Here is an 18,844-nt window from a genome sequence, read left to right on the forward strand (position 1 = left end):
AGTCCACAAATAGTTGTAAACAACTGGCAAAAACAAAGCAAAGTTTGAAGCATAAAAATTTATTACCTAAATGAGTCCAAAGACCAGAGTCTATGAAGCAAAAGCAAATTTTTACCTCCATCCAGTGATCTCAGTGGAAGACCTCCAAATGATATAGAGGAATGAAACTCCCAAACTACTATGTCCATGAGTTCGTGTTCTCTAAAATCGAAGAATGAATTTTAGGAACAACGGAGGTTAAGAGCAGAATATATTTATTGAGAGAGAGAAAGCTTCTGTCTGAAGAAAGACAGAAGGGGTTCCGAGCAAGTTGGCCTCTTTCTTACTTATAATAATTTGCTGAATTTGAAACTTTAAAAGGATCCAAGGAGTCATAAAATTGAATGTCTTTTGAAAACTGTGATGTGTATGTAGAATATCAGATCTTTTCATTATCTTGCAAATCAACAGCCTGATCAGAGCTGTGGATTGCCTTTGATCCTGTTAGTATTTCAGAGACTGAAGTTCATTGAGGTGCAGTTTGGGATGAAGTTTTGGCTTCACAGTTGTTAAGTAAATTTACGTAATGCCCAAGTACGGTTGTTTCCTTTATTGAAATCTGAGCAGTTATGTCCCATGAAGGAGAGTCCTGGATTGTATTCCATCTCAGTCTTGCTCTAGAAGTGTGGTTTGGGATGAATCATCTTAACTTCCTGGGAGATCCACAAAGAATAGGGAAATAAAACATTGCTTCCATTCCTTCATATGAAAAATAGACAATTTTTGTATAACACATCTAAAAGCATTGTTTAAAAAGTATGTTAAAATGTAAGAATTACACAGTAATATGTAAAAATCATATAAAATACATTATTATATATCATTTAATATTGTTAGATAAGCAGGAGACTGTTAACTTGAATCCACAACTTAACTTGGTTTGGTCTTTGAAATTACATCCTCAATTCCTCCCTGTTATTGTTGTTGTTTGGGGGATTGAACTCATGACCTCATGTTTGCCAGGCAGGTGCTTTCAAGACTGAGCTAAATCCTCAGCCCTTTCTCCCTGTTTTAATTTAAGGAGGCAACTAAGTAAGTTGCCCAGGCTGGGTTTAAACTTGTGATCTTCCTGCCTCAGCATCCCAGAGTGCTCCAGTTATAGACAGGCACCACTATGCCCAGTACACACTGGTATATGTTTTGTAACAAGTAGTCTAGTTTCAGTTAATCACAAACAATCAGGTTTCAACTAACGACAAGATAGTTTATCACTTCACATCCGTATAACACAAATGACTAGGTATAGCCAATCAGAAGATTTGTCTACTTCGGGTCTGTGTTTAGCCTGTAAAAGCTTTTTGCTAGTTCTACTGGGTGGAGCTCTCCTGATCCTAACTGCCTCCTTATTCATAAATTTCTTCGCTCAGTTAAACTTAAATCTAAAAAAAAAAAATATTAAGCTGGAAATTTAGCTCAGTGGCATAAGCATCTGCCTTGCAAGTGTGCAGTCATGAGTTTGATCCCTGGTGCAAAACAAAACAAAATTAGTAGTGTCCCACTACTGGAACAGATGCCACATATTTACTACTCCTACCTTACACTTTGTATGTTGTTTGTGTGTGTGTATATGTATATGTGGTAAAAGATGTGAAACAAAACTAACCATTTGCCAATTTTTTAGAATCATATTTTCCCCATCTTTTTTTTCCTCCCAAATCTATTTTATTTCAAGGAGAAAAAGAAAAAACTACAACAAAATTTCAGAACATGTCAGTCAGGACCTATTTCTTAATGTGCACAGTTAAGTGGCATAATGAACATTCACAGTGTTGTGCAGCTGTCATTATCACTCATCTATAAAACTTTTTCATCATCCCAGAGTTTGACTACCTATGTACAGTTAGCAGATAATATGTTCCATCACCATTAACAAAGTTACAAGTATCATTCTGTTTATAGTGCTAGACACTTAAGTGAGTTACAGGGCTACCTAAAATAGAAAATATACTCATAATTCAGTAAGCCAGGAAAGTGGAATAATCATCTACTAAAATGTTATTCCTGAGTATGTTCCTACCTACAAATAAGAAAACTTTCTTGTTTAGCATGCATGAAGTTACTTTAATCCTTAACATCACAATAAATATATAAAAATAAAACTCAGAAAATATCATAATATACATTACAATATAGAAATTTTCTCCTGTGATTTTTCTCCTTAGCTTAGGTTTTTATGAAAACAGCTGAACCAGAAATGGTAGTACATGTCTATAATCCCAGCTCTCTGGGAAGCTGAGGCAGATAAATTCAAGTCCAGTTTAGGCTATTTAGCAACTTAGTGAAACTGCCTCAAAATTTGAAAATCTTTAAGCAAAAGTGTAAATACGGACCAAAATGTATAATTGTGAAATAGGAAGAAAATATTCAAATGGGAAGGAGAACTAGGGAGGAGGAAAGGGGAAAGAAAAAATAAGGAAAAAATGAAAACAAAAGTTTATAAATAAGGAGTGGGGCCAGGGATTTAGCTTAGTGGTGTGTAAGTGCCTACCTGGCAAGCATTGAGATTGTGAGTTCAAAGAGGAAGAAAGGTTAAGAGGCAGGTAGGGGAATGGGGAAAGAATCAGGTTATTTCATGTATGGGTACAAATTCCCTATGATGAATGTGATCATTATGTATTCCTGAAATGTATCAATAAACTTAATAAAACAAAAGTCTTAGAAGGGATGAGGATGCAGGTCAGTGCAAAGACCCTGGGTTGTTTGGTTTCTTGGTTTTTTTTCAGTACCTGGGATCAACTCATGACCTCACACTTAGGTAAGTGCTTGAGCCACTAAGCTATCTCTCAGGCTAAACACAGACACAAAGTAGACAAATCTTCTGATTGGCTATACCTAGTCATTTTCTGTTTTTTGCTCTCTAGGGCCAAGGGAAAAAAAAAACCTGGATGAAGAGTATCAGCATTTTTAAAGCTTATCTCATGTCATTAAATTCTCTCTAGAAAGGCAAGCATTTAATACTTTAAGCACATTTCATTGCACTCATTTTGGAGTAAGTATTTTACAGCATTTTTTTCCTTGCTTTTTTTTTTTTTTAAATGCTGGAAATCAAATCCAGGATCTCCTGCATACTAGGCAAGCATTCTATCATTGAGTTATACCCTGGTCCTGAGTTTTTTTTTTTTTTTTTTTTTTTTAAACACATTTGTTGAAATAAAATTCACATACAGTTTAGTTCATCCACTTAAAACTATTATACATAACTTAGTGGCTCTTATTTTTATTGATTTATTTGTTCTTTGGTAATTGAATACAGGATCTTTATACTGGGATATACCTTCTCCTTTTTTTTTTTTTCCTGTCTTTTGAGACAGGATTTGCCTATACTTTTCAGGCTGGTCTTGAGCTCACTTTGTAGCCCAGGCTGGTCTTGAATATGTAACAGTCCTCCTGCCTCAGCCTCCTGAGTGCTGGGATTGCAGACACGTGCCACCATGCCCGGCTACCTTCTTTTTTTGAGACAGTCTTGCTAAGTCACTAAATTGTCCAGACTAAATGCAAATTTGTGATTTTCCTGCCTCAGCCTATTCATGTGCAGGGATTACAGGCACATGCTGCAACACTGAACTCATCGAATGGCTTTTTTTCTCCCAATGGCTTTTAATATGTAGATTCATAACGATCACCACAATCAATTTTAAAACATTTTCACTACTCAAAATAGAAACCTCACACTTATTAGCATTCTTTCCCTATGTTCTTACACACACTTAACCCATAATGGCCACTAATCTAATTTTTTTTTTTAATTTTATTTTGGCTTTTTCGTTTTTACCGGTACCACCGATCGAACTCACGACCGCCTACTGCGTTTATGCCGCTGAGCTAAATCCCTAGCCCCCACTAATCTAATTTTTGTCTATATGGATTTATCTGTTTGGGATTTATCTAAATGGAGTCACACAATACGTGATCTCTTGTGCTAGCTTCTTTCACTTAATGTAATGTTTTCAAAACTATAGCAGTATTTTTTTTTTTAGTTGAATAATATTCCACTGCCTGGATATAATACATTTTATTTATTTATATTTTTACCAACTGACATTTGGGTTAAGTTCTGCCTCTTAGCTATTATGTCTAGTGTTGCTGTGAGCATTTTTGTGCAATTTTTTGTGGATATTGTTTTCATTCTTTGGGATATAAATGTAGGAATAGAATTATTGGATAATACAGTGACCTATATTTAACCTTTTGAAACACTATCAGGCTTTTTTCCAAAGTGACCATACTAGTTTACGGCATATACAAATACTTGTTAAATGACTTTTTTATTTCAGTCAGTGTGATAGGGTGAAATAGTATTTGACTGAAGTTTAAGTTCCCTTATGACTAATGATGTGGAACGTATTTTAATGTGCTTTTTTTCTCTGTAACAGAATCCCAGTAAATAAAATTGTTTTGAAAGCTATGAAGTAACTTTGCCTATTGTTTTAAAAATCATAGCCAGGTTTGGAAAATGGGCTAGGAAAAGGAGGCTGGCTGCACAGCCAAAAGATATATCACAGAATCCTTCTGGCAAGGACACAGCTTGCATGACCAGCAGTGCAATCTCTGGACCTCATTGCTATATTTCACCCTAGTAGCTGCTGATTCTGCTATAAGAATTTATCACTTTTTCATTCCTCTCACCACCAGCTTCAGGTTCAAAAATCCCAAGCAAATGTATCAGATAAAAGGATCCTAAGTTACTGTACTTCATCCTAACTTAACGAACCTGATCTATCTGGAAGAAGAAAAGACACAGGAGTAGGAAATTCCTTAAAGAAATGGGGTTTCACATTCTAACTATTTTGTGAACCCACCCAAAAGAAGAAAAGTATTCTGGAGGAACTGACTTTTGAGCCAAAAAAATGTTTAATAGTTGGGCAAAATTTTTTGCTCCTATTGATAAGAGTCTTTTCACATCAGATTTTATTCAACATGCCCAGTGTTTGAATACCTGTGAACAAACAATTAGCTGATACTGTCAACTGCTACATAATGGAAATTACAACTGAGGCAATCTGATGAATTAAGGAGCTGTAATTAGAGAAAATTAAAATGACAATGATAAGGAGTAAAACTGAAAGGTGGTGGAAGCACACTGCTCAGACAAAGATCAAGGTAACTGCCCAACAAAAGTAAAAGAAAATTGGGAAGGGCCATCAGTTTGAGAAACTTAAAGGGGCTACCAGTCTAATCAGATAATGTAACAGTCCTTCAGATTCAGACTGGCCTGTTAAAGAACAGGCAGCAGTTTTATGTGGTGCTGTAGTGAACTCTAGAAGAATCTTTAGGGATTGGTGTATACTTGAGCAATTGAGTTCCCAGAGGATGACTGTTCTTGCTTGGGGGCAGCCTTCTGCCCCCTTGTGGGATAACTGGGAGGTGACCGCATCATGGGGTGATCTGTAAGGCTCTGTTTTTCCTGGAAGCCTAGAGGTTTGAACGTTGGAAACAATGTCTGGAACTTCTGGGCATTGCTCCAGGACAGAACAGAACTTTGTGAAAGCTGATTATTGGATGTCCCTGTAACTCCTGAAAATGACTAAATTACTTGGTGTCTTAAAAGAGGGACCTTATGAGCTAGGTAAAGTTAGTGTTACTGAATCCTGTATTACATATACTCTTTAAGTGATTAACATGGCTATATGCATAGCTGAGTAGGGATCTGACCTAAAATTTTAAGATAATAAAGGAGACAAAACTGAAGGCAGAGATTCCAAGCTTCATTCTGCTCTTAATTACCTATTGGCCATCTAGATCCCTCTTACAATATCTCCTGTCATCTTAAAAAATTACGGATATCATTTGTTTATACTAGTGTTAGACATTTGAATTTAACAAATCTTCAGTCTAGTACCACATTAACATGGAATTATCCCTGTAATCAAATAGGCCAGAAAGGTAGACTAATAATCAGATGATTTTTCCAATGCTGTACTTAATGTTTTTTTTATTGTGGAGCCACACAATAGAATATAAACACTTGAATTTTGTTCTTAATTTAACAGTCCAGTATTTTACAATGAGCATCTTTCTTTTTGGGAAATGGGAAGAAGTCTTTGCATGTGGAAGATACTTACTTTTCCTCCAACTAATTCTGTGAACCCACTGATCTATCAACATGTACTTTGTAATTTATATACAGAACATTGTCTAGATACTGTAGTGAATAGAAGTAGTAAATAGAGGTTGGGTGTGTTGGTGCATTTCTATAATCCTAGCACTCTGGGAGACTGAAGCAGGAGGATCACAAGTTCAAGCTCAACCTGGGCAATTAATTGTGCCTTAGTAAGATCTCAACAGAAAATAAAGAAATAAAAACAGAGATGTGGCTCAGTGCAAAGGCCCAGAGTTCAGTTCCAGTACTTAAAAAAAGAAAAAAGGTAAGTAGTCTTACTTTCTGCATAGTAGGTACTATGTTACAACCACTAACTCAAAATCTGTAAGTATATGATAGTCATGGAAACCAAAATAATTTCATAGAATTTGGGGTTGAGGGTTTTTTTTTGGGGGGGGGAATTGAGGTTTTTATTGCTTGTTTAATACATTTAAGTTTTAAAATAGGGTTCCTATTTATGAATAGAATGTGTCCCTTTCAACTCATTTATGGACTGATTTTAAAGCTACCTTTTTCCCTCTTTTTTAAAAGTTTAATAGAGTTTTTTAGTAAAATGAAGAAGTGGATGGACATGTTAAATCTGCCACAAGAATTTCGTGAACGTATAGAAAGACTAGAGAGAAATTTTGAAGTATCTACCGTAATTTTTAAAAAATTCGAGCCAATTTTTTTAGATATATTTCAAAATCCATATGAAGAGCTACCAAAGTTACCACGAAGCAGGAAACAGAGGTAAGACCCTTAATCCTTATACTGTTGACATAAAAATTTTCATCTAAACTTACTAGGAGAGTTCTCTCTCTCTCTCTCTCTCTCTCTCTTTTTTTAAAGAATTTACTTTTTTTAAAAATTTTTTTATTTGAGAGTTGTTTTTCAAAAGTGGACATTTTAGGGCTGGGGATATAGCTCAGCAGCACAGTGCACCAGCCTGGAAAGCACACGGTCATGAGTTTGATCCCAGATACAAAACAAAATGAGCATTTTATCAGATGTGTCCACTTGCAAGGACTTAAGTTTTTAAAAATATCCATCGACAGTTATCAGAAATTCAGGGTAATATTTTTATTTATTTGTGAATTCTCATCCTTCATTGAAGATTGAAGAGGTGTATTTAAGTCCCTGTCAAAAGCTATAGATGATGTGTGCTTTGTGAATAGAATTTTACATGTAGTTTGGCATTATTGTTATTTGTATTTGCTGTTTCAATATTTTGTTGTTGTTTCATTCTAAGTGGTACTTACTAGGCTAGTTAAAAAAATTATACACACACTTTTTTGTCTTTTTTAGGAGGATTCCTTGTAGTGTTAAGGATCTCTTTAATTTCTGTTGGACACTGTTTGTTTACACAAAGGGTAAGGTGACACTTGCAGTTGTTTTATGCCTCTTCTATGATCCCATGTTGCTATTTGACAGAGATATTTCTGGTTTTTGTGTTTTTTTATAAAGGTAATTTTCGCATGATTGGGGATGATTTAGTAAACTCTTATCATTTACTTCTATGCTGCTTGGATCTGGTTTTTGCCAATGCCATTATGTGTCCAAATAGACGAGACTTACTAAATCTGTCATTCAAAGGTCAGACCTTTATTTATTTTTAAAAGCTAATTATTATTACTTTTTGGAAAAAATTTCAAAGATTGACCATTTTCCCTATTGCTGTCCTCTTCATACTCTCTCAAACTAGGTTTACCATCTGATTTCCATACTGCTGACTTCAGGGCTTCTGCAGAGCCTCCCTGCATCATTGCTGTACTGTGTGAATTGCATGATGGACTTCTAGTAGAAGCAAAAGGAATAAAGGAACACTACTTTAAACCATATATTGCAAAACTTTTTGATAGGAAGGTACTGTATTTATAATTAAGTGACTCAGATACTTAGGGATCAGCAGCAGCCTCAAAAGAAAAGATATTTGCAACATTGTGGGCTTCAGGGTCAAGATTCTCAGATTTCAGGTTCTGCTCAGCTGCAGAGGTGCCGTCTTCTGATCCTGTGTGATACAAGAAACTGAGTTAAGATTGTGAGCAGTTGTATTCACTGTTAAGTAAACACACTGTTGGGCAGTTGTAGATGATTATGCTGAAGAATTTTGAAGAACAAAATATCAGTCAGCCTTATAGATAATTATGAAAAACAAGAAGTCTGAGAAAGTTAACCTGGCTAATGGTGCATACCTATAATCTCAGGCACTGAGGAGGCTGAGGCAGGATGATCGTTGTGAGTTCAAAACCAGCCTGAGCTACAAAGTAAGCTCAAGGCCAGCCTGAACTGGAGTAGTGAGACCCGGTCTCAAAAAGCCATAATAACAATACTTGTCTTCATGGGCCTTAATTTCCTTCTGTCTTTTCTTTGTGGTGTTAAGAATTGAAGCCAGGAGGCTGGGGATTTAGCTCAGCGGCATAAGCACCTGCCTTGTAAGCAGGCGGTCGTGAGTTCGATCCCTGGTACCGGTAAAAATGAAAAAGACAAAAAAAAAGAATAGAAGCCAGGGTCTAATGCAGTGGTGGCAAATCTTTTAGAGACCCAAGTGTCCAAACTGTAACTGCAAACCCACTTATTTATCAGAGTGCCAACACCACAATGAAACCTGAATACTGAGGTCTTAGTTTAGGAAAAACAGTTACTATCCAGTGCTTGCTGTTGCAATGATTTGGCTCACATGTCAACAAAGAAGTCTCTGTGCCTGCTGCATGTAGGTTTGCCACCACTGGTTTAGTGCATGCGAGGCAAGGCAAGCGCTGTACCACTGGGCCCAGCACATGATTTCGTCTTTTTTTCTGATACTGAGCCATAGAATTTAAGTAGACCTTGAGATTTCTCTTTGTTAAAAGGAGGGTATTGGGAGCTGGGTGTGGTGGTGTATGCCTGTCATCTTAGTCTCTAGGAACTGAGACAGGAGGATTGCAAACTCAAACCCAGCCTAGGAAGTTTGGCAATTTAGTAAGACCCGGTCTAAAATAACACCAAAACAACTAAGAATGTAACTTGGTACAGAGATCCTAGGTTTGATTCCCCAGTATCAAAAACAAAAACCAAAAAAAAGGAAGGAGGTTGGGGTTTAGATTGTCATACTATAATCCCACAATGTATGTACATTGTAAGATTTTCTTTCTTTTTTTTTTTCCGTCTTTTCTACGATGGGGTCTCGCTATGCAGTTCAGGCTGGCCTTGAACTCACTTTGTAGCCCAGGCTGGTCTCGAACTCGAAAGAATCCTCCCACCTCAGCGTCCTGAGTGCTGGGATTACAGGTGTGAGCCACTACACCCATCTATTTTAATATTTTCTTTAAGCATAAAGCTTGTCCAGCTGGTTCCTTCTTCCTTAAATGAACTTCTGTGTTTGGTCTTCTTTCCTTAGATATGTATATGTTATACCTGTATGTCTGTAAAACATCTCTAGAAATATAAAACTTTTATTTATTCGATTTTTTTTCTAGCAGGAATTGAACTAAGGACCTTGTGCTTGCCAGGCAGGTGCTTATGTCTCTGAGCTATATCCTTGGGCCTGTAAACGTTTAAAGGAACCAGAAATTAAGTCTGATGTGCTCTGTACAAAGGAGCGCATTAGTGTCTCTAGGTATCATAACCATACATTTTGGCTTGCCTATGTTATCTGGTATTTGGCTATTATCTTGCTATAATTACTGAATTATAGCTTCTCCTTTCATTCCAAGAGTAAAACCATTATCCACACTATTCTAGTTTGGGTGATCCTCTTCCTGCTCTTGCATGTTTTGATTGGGCTGTCCAAAATACTTATTTTTATCTTTTTATTTTTTGTCCTTTTTGAGACAGAGTCTTGCTATGCAGTTCAGGCTGGTCTTGAGTTCACTTTGTAACCCAGGCTGGAATTGAACTCACAATGATCCTCCTGCTTCAGCCTCCTGAGTGCTGGGATTACAGGCATGTGCCGCCATGTCTAGCTATTTTAAGTATCAAGACTATATGTAAAGGTATTACAGATCAGATGCTATAGAATTAAAGGGTTGAAATTACTTAAGTAGTATTGTCAAGACAAATGATGGGAAATGTACATTCAGCTTCTCCATGTATGTTTTATGCTTTTTTTTGGTACTGGGGATTGAACCTTACACTTTCCAGGCAGGTACTTATGCCACTGAGCTAAATCCCCAGCCCCTCTCCATGTGTGTTAAACTCTGACACTTCGAAGCATTTGTGTCTGTCATGTATAATAATCTAAATATAGTATAGGTATATAGCAGACAATAATAATGTAGTTTTGCATTCCCTTTGTTACTTTTTGTAAACATGTAGTCACTCAGTAAATGTTATTTTTCCTTCTCATAGATCAATGTTTAACAATTTTTATTAGAATTACTTGGAGAATTTTTTTAAAATGCTACTGTGAGCCCAGATCTTAAGGTCTACCAACAATCTGCATTTTCAACCAGTTTTTTTAAAATGCAGGGCTGGGGATATAGCTCAGTGGCATAAGCACCTGCCTGCAAGTGCAAGCCTGTAAGTTTGATCCCTGATACCAAAAGTAAAAAAGAAATGCTTCTTACAATACTTAAATTTGGTTTTGTTTTTTTGTGGTATGGGGGATTGAACTCACAACCTTGTGCTTGCCAGGCAAGCACTTATGCCACTGAGCTAAATCCCTGGCCCTTTACAATATTTAAATTTGGAGAGCATTGCCATAGTCTAACCTCAAAGTATTTTTAAAACTTGACTGATTAATTGACTGATTATGGTTCAGGAGATCAATAAAACTTTAAATTCTATTTTTGATTGCTTTTTGGTACTGGGGATTGAGTTAAATCCCTAGCTCTTTTTTCTTCTTTTTTCTTTTTTTTAAATTATAGGTGAAGTTTCACTAAGTTTTCCAGGCTGCCCTCAAATTTGAGATCTTTCTAACCCAGGCCTCTGTGTAGCTGGGATTACATTCGTGTATATTGACTTTTTTGTTTTTTTTAACTTTTTGAGACAAAGTCTCGCTATATGGTTCAGGCTGGCCTTGGGCTCACTTTGTGCCCAGGCTGGTCTTAAACTTGCAGTGATCCTCTTGCCGCAGCCTCCCAAGTGCTGGGGTTACGGGCATGCAGCAACCATGCTTGGCTCATTGAGTTAATTTTTTAAAAATATATTTGCATGCTGTTTATGTTTTACCGGTCTGAAAGAAATGTTTAATAGTTCTTTTCTTGTGAGTTTTATATCAATGTGAAATTAAAAGGGAAATTCATTTTTCTGGGTGGATTAAATATGTTTAATTATATAATATTCTACAGTGATTTTTTTTTTCCCCTAGATTTTAAAAGGAGAATGCCTCCTGGATCTCTCCAGTTTTACTGATAACAGGTAAGTATCTAACATTAATTGCCTCTGACATAGGCATTGAATGGGTGTTGTCACTAAGTCTCGTTGGCTTACATTTAAGAAATCATTAGCAGGTAAAATAACTATACTCTCCTGGGAAACTCATAAATGAATCAAAGGACTTCAACATTTCTTTTCTTTTCTTTTCTTTTTGGTACCAGGGATTGAACTCACAACTGCGTTCTTGCAAGGCAGGCACTTATGCCACTGAGCTAAATCCCCAGCACCAACATTGCATTTTTAAAAGAATTTTTAGGACATTTTAGATATACATAAGAATAGCATTCATCATAGAAGATTTGTACCTGTACGTGGTATATCCTGATTCTTCTTTTTTTCCCCATTTCTCTCCTCTCTATTCAACCCTTCTTCCCTCTCCTTATTTATAAAAGCTTTATTTCCATTTTTTTTCTTCTATTCTCTTTTTTTCTTGTCCCTTCCTTACTTTCCCTCTCCTCCCTTGTTCTCCTTCTCATCTAACATTTTCTTCCCATTTCCCAATATCTAATACATATTTTGGTCTTTATTTGTATTTTCAGTATTTCACACCAGAGACACAATGCAGTATTGAAGCATGTGTGTCCATTTTATTTCAGTTATGAGCATGGTCTCAAGGTATATCCATTTACCTAGAAATGTCAAGTTTATCTTTTTTTATAGCAGAGCAGTACTCCATTATAGTAAAAAAAAAAAAAAAAAAAACCCTCATCTTTATCCGTTCATTAGTTGATGAGCATCTGGGCTATTTCTAAGATGTAGCTATTTCTTAGTCTCTCTTGCATGAACTCCTGCCCTGATTTTTATAATTTCCTCCCTCCTTCTTTTTCTAGAAGCTTGAAGTTCAACATTGGGTTATTTGGGCTCACTCTGTTTTTCTTACATGAGAATTAAGCACTGTAAATTTCCCTTTTACAGTGGCTTTTCTTGTGCCCCATTAGTTCCAGTATGTTGTACTGACATTATCACTTAAGTATAGAGACTGTCTAATTTCTTCTTTAATTTCATCTGTGACTCACTGGTTGTTCAGGAAGGCATTATTTAATTTTCATGTGTTTATAAAGTTGTGATTTCTTTTGCTGCTAATTTCCACTTTCTTTGCATTATTGTCTGATAATATACATAGGATAATTTTAGTTCTTTTCCAGTTTACTTAAGTATGTTCATTGAGCTCATATATGGTCTATTTTGGAGAATGTTCCATGTGTAGCTGAGTAAAATGTATTCTGATATTGTGGGATAGAATGGGAATCTACTAAATCCATTTGTTCAAAAGTTTGTTTCAATTCCATATTTCATTGTTTTTTGTCTAGTTGATCTTTTTGTGACAGTGGGATATTGAGATCCACCATTATAATTATATGAGGACTTAATTTTTCGTGTTCATTAATATTTGCTTTATATAGTTGGACATGCTATTTGGTGCATGTGTATTTATAATTGTTACCTCTCCTTGGATTATTCCATTTATAAAGATGTGCAGATATTCCTTGTCTCTCAATCAGTCTTGGCTTGAAATCTACTTGTCTGCAAAAAGAACAGCTAACCTAGCCTTTTTTTTTTCAGGTTACTGTTTCCATTCTTTGACTTTTAATCTATAAACTTCTTTTTGTGTTAAGTGTACTTCTTGTATGAAGCATATTTTTGAATCTTGCTCCTCAATCCGTTCTGCTAGTCCATTTCTTCTGATTGGTAAATTGAGATCATTTACATTGATGGCTATAACTGATGTGTATTAACTTACCCTTGTCATGTTATTTTCCTCTTGTTGGTTATCCTTTTTTCTTTCCTGTCTGTTTAATTGCTTGCCTTGCCTGGTGGATTCATTGTGTTGGGATTCATGGAGTTATGTAATCCTTGTTATCTCTGTAGAATGTCCTTCAGAACGTTTTGTAATGCTGGTTTGGTAGTCATGAATTTCTTCTGGTGTTCTTTGTCATGGAAATATCTATCAATTTTGATAGTTTTTCTGGTACATCAATCTGGGTTAGAGGTTGTTTTCTTTTACAGCTTGAAATACTTCACTCCAAGGTCTCCTTGAGTTGAGTGAGAAGTGTGTTGAGAAGTCTGCTGTGATTCTGATGGACTTTCCTTTGTAGGTGGTTTCTCTTCTCTAGCACTTTAAATATTCTGTTCTTGTGTTGAATTTCTGGAATCTTGACTGTTAAATGCCTTGGAGTAGTTGGATGATTTTTTTTTTTTTAATCATGGCTTATTAGAGTTCTACATGCCTCACTTACCTGTATGTCAGATTGTTTTTCTTGCTTGGGAAGTTGTCTGTCCTTACTTTTATGAACAGGTTGTTGTGTTTTGTTTTGTTTTGGTGCTGGGAATGAAACTCATGACCTTGTGCTTGCCAGGCAGACACTGTGCTAAAACAGGGGTTTTCTTTGTTTTGTTTGTTTTTGTCATTTACACTATATCCTACTTTTCATTGATGCCAATCAACTTATGTTCTTCTTCTTTTTTTTTTTTTTTTTTTTTAACTTTTTATGAGTATCGGGGATTGAACTCATGACCACCTGCTTGCAAGGCAGGTGCTTATGCCACTGAGCTAAATCCCCAGCCTCTATGTTATTCTTCTTTGTGTCATCATTGGGTTGATTTTTCATGATCCCTTGCTATTTTTTTCTTTTTTTCTATAGGTACCAGGGATCGAACTCATGACCAAATGCTTGCAAGGCATGCACTTATGCTGCTAAGCTAAATCCCCAGCCCTCTCTTGCTATTTTGAAAAAATCTTTCTTTTCAGGATTGCTAACAGCAATTTAGATCAGATACCCTGTCTTCTTATGCGTGCACTTTCAGTGGAAGTTTTAATCTCCTGGATATCTGTTTGAAACTGTCTCATGGATTCCATTTCTTCTATATGTTGGGCATTCATGGTTTTCATCATTTTCCTAAGCTCCTCTGTGTATGATCACTGTAGTTTTCTGAGAGATTATATCTGATTTGATTTTTTTCTAGAGCCTCATTCAACTAATTTGTTGCTTCAGAGAGTTAAGACGGTGGCTTTCAGATTGTTCCAGCTCATTGTCCCCCTGCATTTACCTTTGGTGAGCTGGAACTCTGGGATTGCATTTTGCTTGTGTCTTCTCATTTTTTTTTTTTTTTTTTTGCTTTAATTCCTGGGTTGATGCTTATAGATTATTTACGGCAGGTAACTTTATTGTTAGTACTGTTAGAGAATCCTTAGGAAATGACTGCTTCTCAGAGATGTCTTCCAGATGTACCTTCCTTTTAGGTTTTGAGTCTTTTACAAGATCCTACCTCTTCAAGCTATTGAAGATGAAAAGTTGCTGCCTATTTAGCCTACCTCTTGATTCTTTGGCACTGGCCTGTACTATTGTTTGTGACACTAGCAATCTCAGTCTTGGCATACAAGGAAGAACAACTGATTAGTACAGTTATGTCACCTTGAGTAAAGTACTATACTCAGTAATAATAATGGAATCAAACATAGCCTAGAAAATGACAAAATGTGATAACTATTAATTTGCCACTTTTATTTAAATAAGATTTATAGTTATATAACAAAATCTAAAACAAGCCAGAAAATGATACATGGTAAATACGCCTTCAATATGGCGATTTTACCCTTAAGGGAGAAAATTTAAATGTGGTTGGAGGAAAAAAATAGAGAAATAGAAAAGAAAGAGATTAGAATCAAGGCTGGAGGACAAGAAAAGATTACATGAACTTTGTGAAACTGATGGAGAAGACAAGAGTGAAAAAGAGAAGGAAGAAATAACAGCAGAAGAACAAGAAAACCAAAAACAGTGCTTATACTCATATAAATACAATCAAGAAAACAAAATCAGGCCAGGGATTTAACTGAGTGGCACAAGCACTTGCTTGGTAAGCATGAGGTCATTAGTTTGATTCTTGGTACCAAAAAAACAAAACAAAATAAAACCAAGAAAAAAAGTGTCTGCTTCAGGGCATGTCTCTGCTGTCCCTAGAAGACAGTATTGATCCGTGTTGATTAATCCCAGAAAACCAGCAGTCAAAATCTTCAGTTCTCCCAAGTCATGATTCTAGATTATCTTTAAGATTAATTCATCATATAATTTAGTTTTGTTCTGACAACTTAAAATAATTCTCTTTGCAGCAAAGCAGTGAACAAGGAGTATGAAGAATATGTTCTAACTGTTGGTGACTTTGATGAGAGGATCTTTTTGGGAGCAGATGCAGAAGAGGAAATTGGAACACCCCGAAAATTCACTGGTGACACCCCATTAGGAAAACTGACTATGCAAGCTAACATGGAGTGTAATCTTCAACAACACTTTGAAAAAGTAATATTATCTAGCCTGGCTTCAGTCTTGAATGATCTTTTTCTTACTCTGTGATTCTACTAACAGCAGAAGCATCTTTCAAGTTAAATCTTGAGTTTCTTCTACTAATTCGTATTTCCCATGAAAGCCTGAAAAGGTAATTTTTAAAACTATCGCATTTAGCATTTACTGTTTCTTGCTATTAATCATAGTTTGGAGCTGTTTCCTCAGAACACTTGGGTTTAATCATATATAACTTTATGTGTTTTTTGACTTAAAGAATTATGCTTTCTTACCAGTCTTTCTTTGCTTCAACTAAGCATCTGTTATGTTGCTTTAAAACTTAGCTTGCATTATTATCCATTATACAAACTATGCTTTTCTCTGACTGCTGCCATGTAACTTCAGACTTGATTATCAGTGGCCAAGACTTAATTCACTGTTTATGTGTGAAATGGATTGGAGGCTGAAGTCTAATTCACCCACCTAGAAGTAGAAAACCTAAATTTTAGTCCATTCTCTGCCATTAACTTTGTTAATTTAAGTAAGTTTTTAAATTTCTCTGTGTCAGTTTCCTCATATGTAATACAAAAATAGGTGTATGTTACATTTCAAATGATGCATGTAGGGAGGGGTTTATATTGGAGATTGAACCCAAGGCTTTAGAACCAAACAGCATCCCCAGAGGTTCTCTTTCTTTCTTTCTTTCTTTTTTTTTTTTTTTTTGGTCTTTTTCGGGTTTTATAGGTACCAGGGATCAAACTCACGACCACCTATTTGCAAGGCAGGCGCTTATGCCGCTGAGCTAAATCCCCAACCCCCCCACCCAGGTTTTCTTTGTTGTTATTGTTTGTTTTTTTTTTTTTTTTTTTGGTACCAGGGATCAAACTCACGACCTAGTGTTTGGCAGGCAGATGCTTATGCTGCTGAGCTAAATCCCTGGCTCTGCTTTTTTTATTTTTTATTTTGAGAAAGACTATAAGTTGTCTAGGCTATGCTCAAACTTGCAATCTTCCTGCCTTACCTTCCCAAAGCTTATCCAAGGGCTTGGATAATAGTGCTTAAATGACTTCTACAAAGATAAAATGAGATCACAGAAAGCATTTTGAAAAAGCATTATTCAAATCTATAGATGTTAGCTGGTCATAGTGCTACATGTCTGTAATCCCAGCACTCTTGGGGGGCTGACGCAGGAGGATTGCTATGAGTTCGAGACCAGCCTGGGCTGCAAAGTGAGCTCAAGACCAGCCTGAATTGCATAGCATGACTGTCTCAAAAAGACACACACACACACACACAATGTATAGATGTTATAGTATTGCTAATGTTCTGTGGTAGGTATCCAGAGAAAAGAACAAATAACTCACCAATAAATACGAATAGACAATGATGTATATATTGAACTAAAGATATAGTAAGAGAAAAGATAATTTTTTAGCCTTACAGATTTTTCTTTTCTTACAGAAAAGATCATTTGCACCTTCTACTCCACTGACAGGAAGAGGATATTTACGAGAAAAAGAAACCGTCATTACTCCTGTTGCTTCAGCCACCCAAAGTGTTAGCCGCTTACAGAGTATTGTGACTGGATTGAAAAATGCACCAAGTGAACAACTAACAAGCATTTTTGAGTAACTACAACACTATTATTTTTCTAAATGTATTTTTTAAATTAGATTGTTTTTGTTGTATTCATTATTCTTTAGTGTATATACATCTGGCAAGTCGTGCTATATCATTTCAATCATAAAATAATTTGGCCTAAAACCAGAAAGAAGTACCTATTAAAAGTTATTTAGAGGGCCAGGCGTAGTTGTATATATATATAATCCCAGCTACTTGGAAGACTGACGCAGGAGTATTACAAGTTCAAGTATGTATCTGCCAAAATAAAATGCATTAACCTGTATAAAAGATTAGATATGTAGTTGAGTGCTGTATATGCATATGTACATATAACATGCATGTTTATATAGATGTATACATATAATTTCAATTTAACAGAATTACAGACTTTCAAGTAGATCTTGAAGTTTATTTAGCTCTACCATTTCACTCTTATTATCCCTGTGTCATGTATTTTTAATTTTAGATTGACTTTGAATGGGCTCAATATAAGTGTCATCAAAGGGGGAAATTTATTACCTATTTATAGTAGAATTTTATGTAATTTTGTTTTAAAGAGGCATGTTTCCTGATAAAGATGCTGGAATGAAACCAACAAAGGTTGACGCTCATTTCAAAGCGTACTACAAAGTTACAGATTAGAGAACTTTATTTCCTAATACCTAATGAAATAAAAGAGTAATAAACATTTGCAAAAATGTTTTTAGCAGGAGTCAAATTAGAAAGAGGTGGTTTAATGAGATCAACTTCAAAATTAGTGATCAAGAAAGGAAATGGATGCATCTAGTATACCCTTCCTCAAGAAACTGTGTAGGTGGGGAAGAGGTTATATTAATAGAATCTTGAGAATGCTCATTATTACTCCAGATTTGGAGAGAAACAAATGAGTCATAAGCAAACAGTTGTATAAAACTTCACAGAAACCTCCCCAAGTGAAAGTCCCCAGGATCTCAACTGAACTATGAAAATCTACCAGAGGCTGCCACTTTCCAGGGTTCCATTATAATTTGTCACAGGAGCTTCATGAAACTAAAAGAGCTAGGCATGGTGGCTTATACCTATGATCCCAATACCTGGGCAGATATGGCTGTACAATGCCTGTAATCCCAGCACTTGGGAGACTGAGCCAGGAGGATCACTGAGAGTTGGAGGCCAGCCTGGGCTCTGTAGTGGGTTCCAGGCCAGCCTGCACTGCATAGTAAGACCCTATCTCAAAAACAAAATAAAAAAGCAAACACACTGAGTCTCAGAAGAGAAAACAAAGCCCTGAACGTCCAACAAAAGTGGCATATAGCATCAGCTGAGCTCTTCCCCTACTCCCCAAACCTTAAATGAATAAGAAAGCACACAGAACAACATCTAGTCTCAAAAGTAGCTCAGAAGATAGACAGGTTGTGAGTAAGGTAGGAATGCTATCATGGAGATCTTTCCTTAGTATTTGAGTAGATTGGTTTGTATTGAACTACTT

General features: G+C 36.0%; 1 protein-coding gene across 3 annotated transcripts in view; it reads left to right on the forward strand.

Annotated features, from left to right (window-relative positions):
• Rbl1 (RB transcriptional corepressor like 1) overlaps positions 1 to 18,844 on the forward strand; it is a 95,300-nt gene that overhangs the window by 11,133 nt on the left and 65,323 nt on the right. For all 3 annotated transcript variants that reach the window (XM_063248383.1, XM_063248384.1, XM_063248382.1), the window contains exons 3-9: positions 6,671 to 6,871; positions 7,427 to 7,491; positions 7,586 to 7,714; positions 7,824 to 7,984; positions 11,409 to 11,458; positions 15,585 to 15,771; positions 17,215 to 17,381. In XM_063248383.1, the coding sequence (XP_063104453.1) occupies positions 6,671 to 6,871; positions 7,427 to 7,491; positions 7,586 to 7,714; positions 7,824 to 7,984; positions 11,409 to 11,458; positions 15,585 to 15,771; positions 17,215 to 17,381 (960 nt within the window). The remainder of the gene's footprint in view (positions 1 to 6,670; positions 6,872 to 7,426; positions 7,492 to 7,585; positions 7,715 to 7,823; positions 7,985 to 11,408; positions 11,459 to 15,584; positions 15,772 to 17,214; positions 17,382 to 18,844) is intronic.

Source organism: Cavia porcellus, unplaced genomic scaffold (assembly GCF_034190915.1).
Source record: "Cavia porcellus strain 051 isolate PalLab524CR breed Dunkin Hartley unplaced genomic scaffold, mCavPor4.1 scaffold_5, whole genome shotgun sequence".
NCBI lineage: Eukaryota > Metazoa > Chordata > Mammalia > Rodentia > Caviidae > Cavia > Cavia porcellus.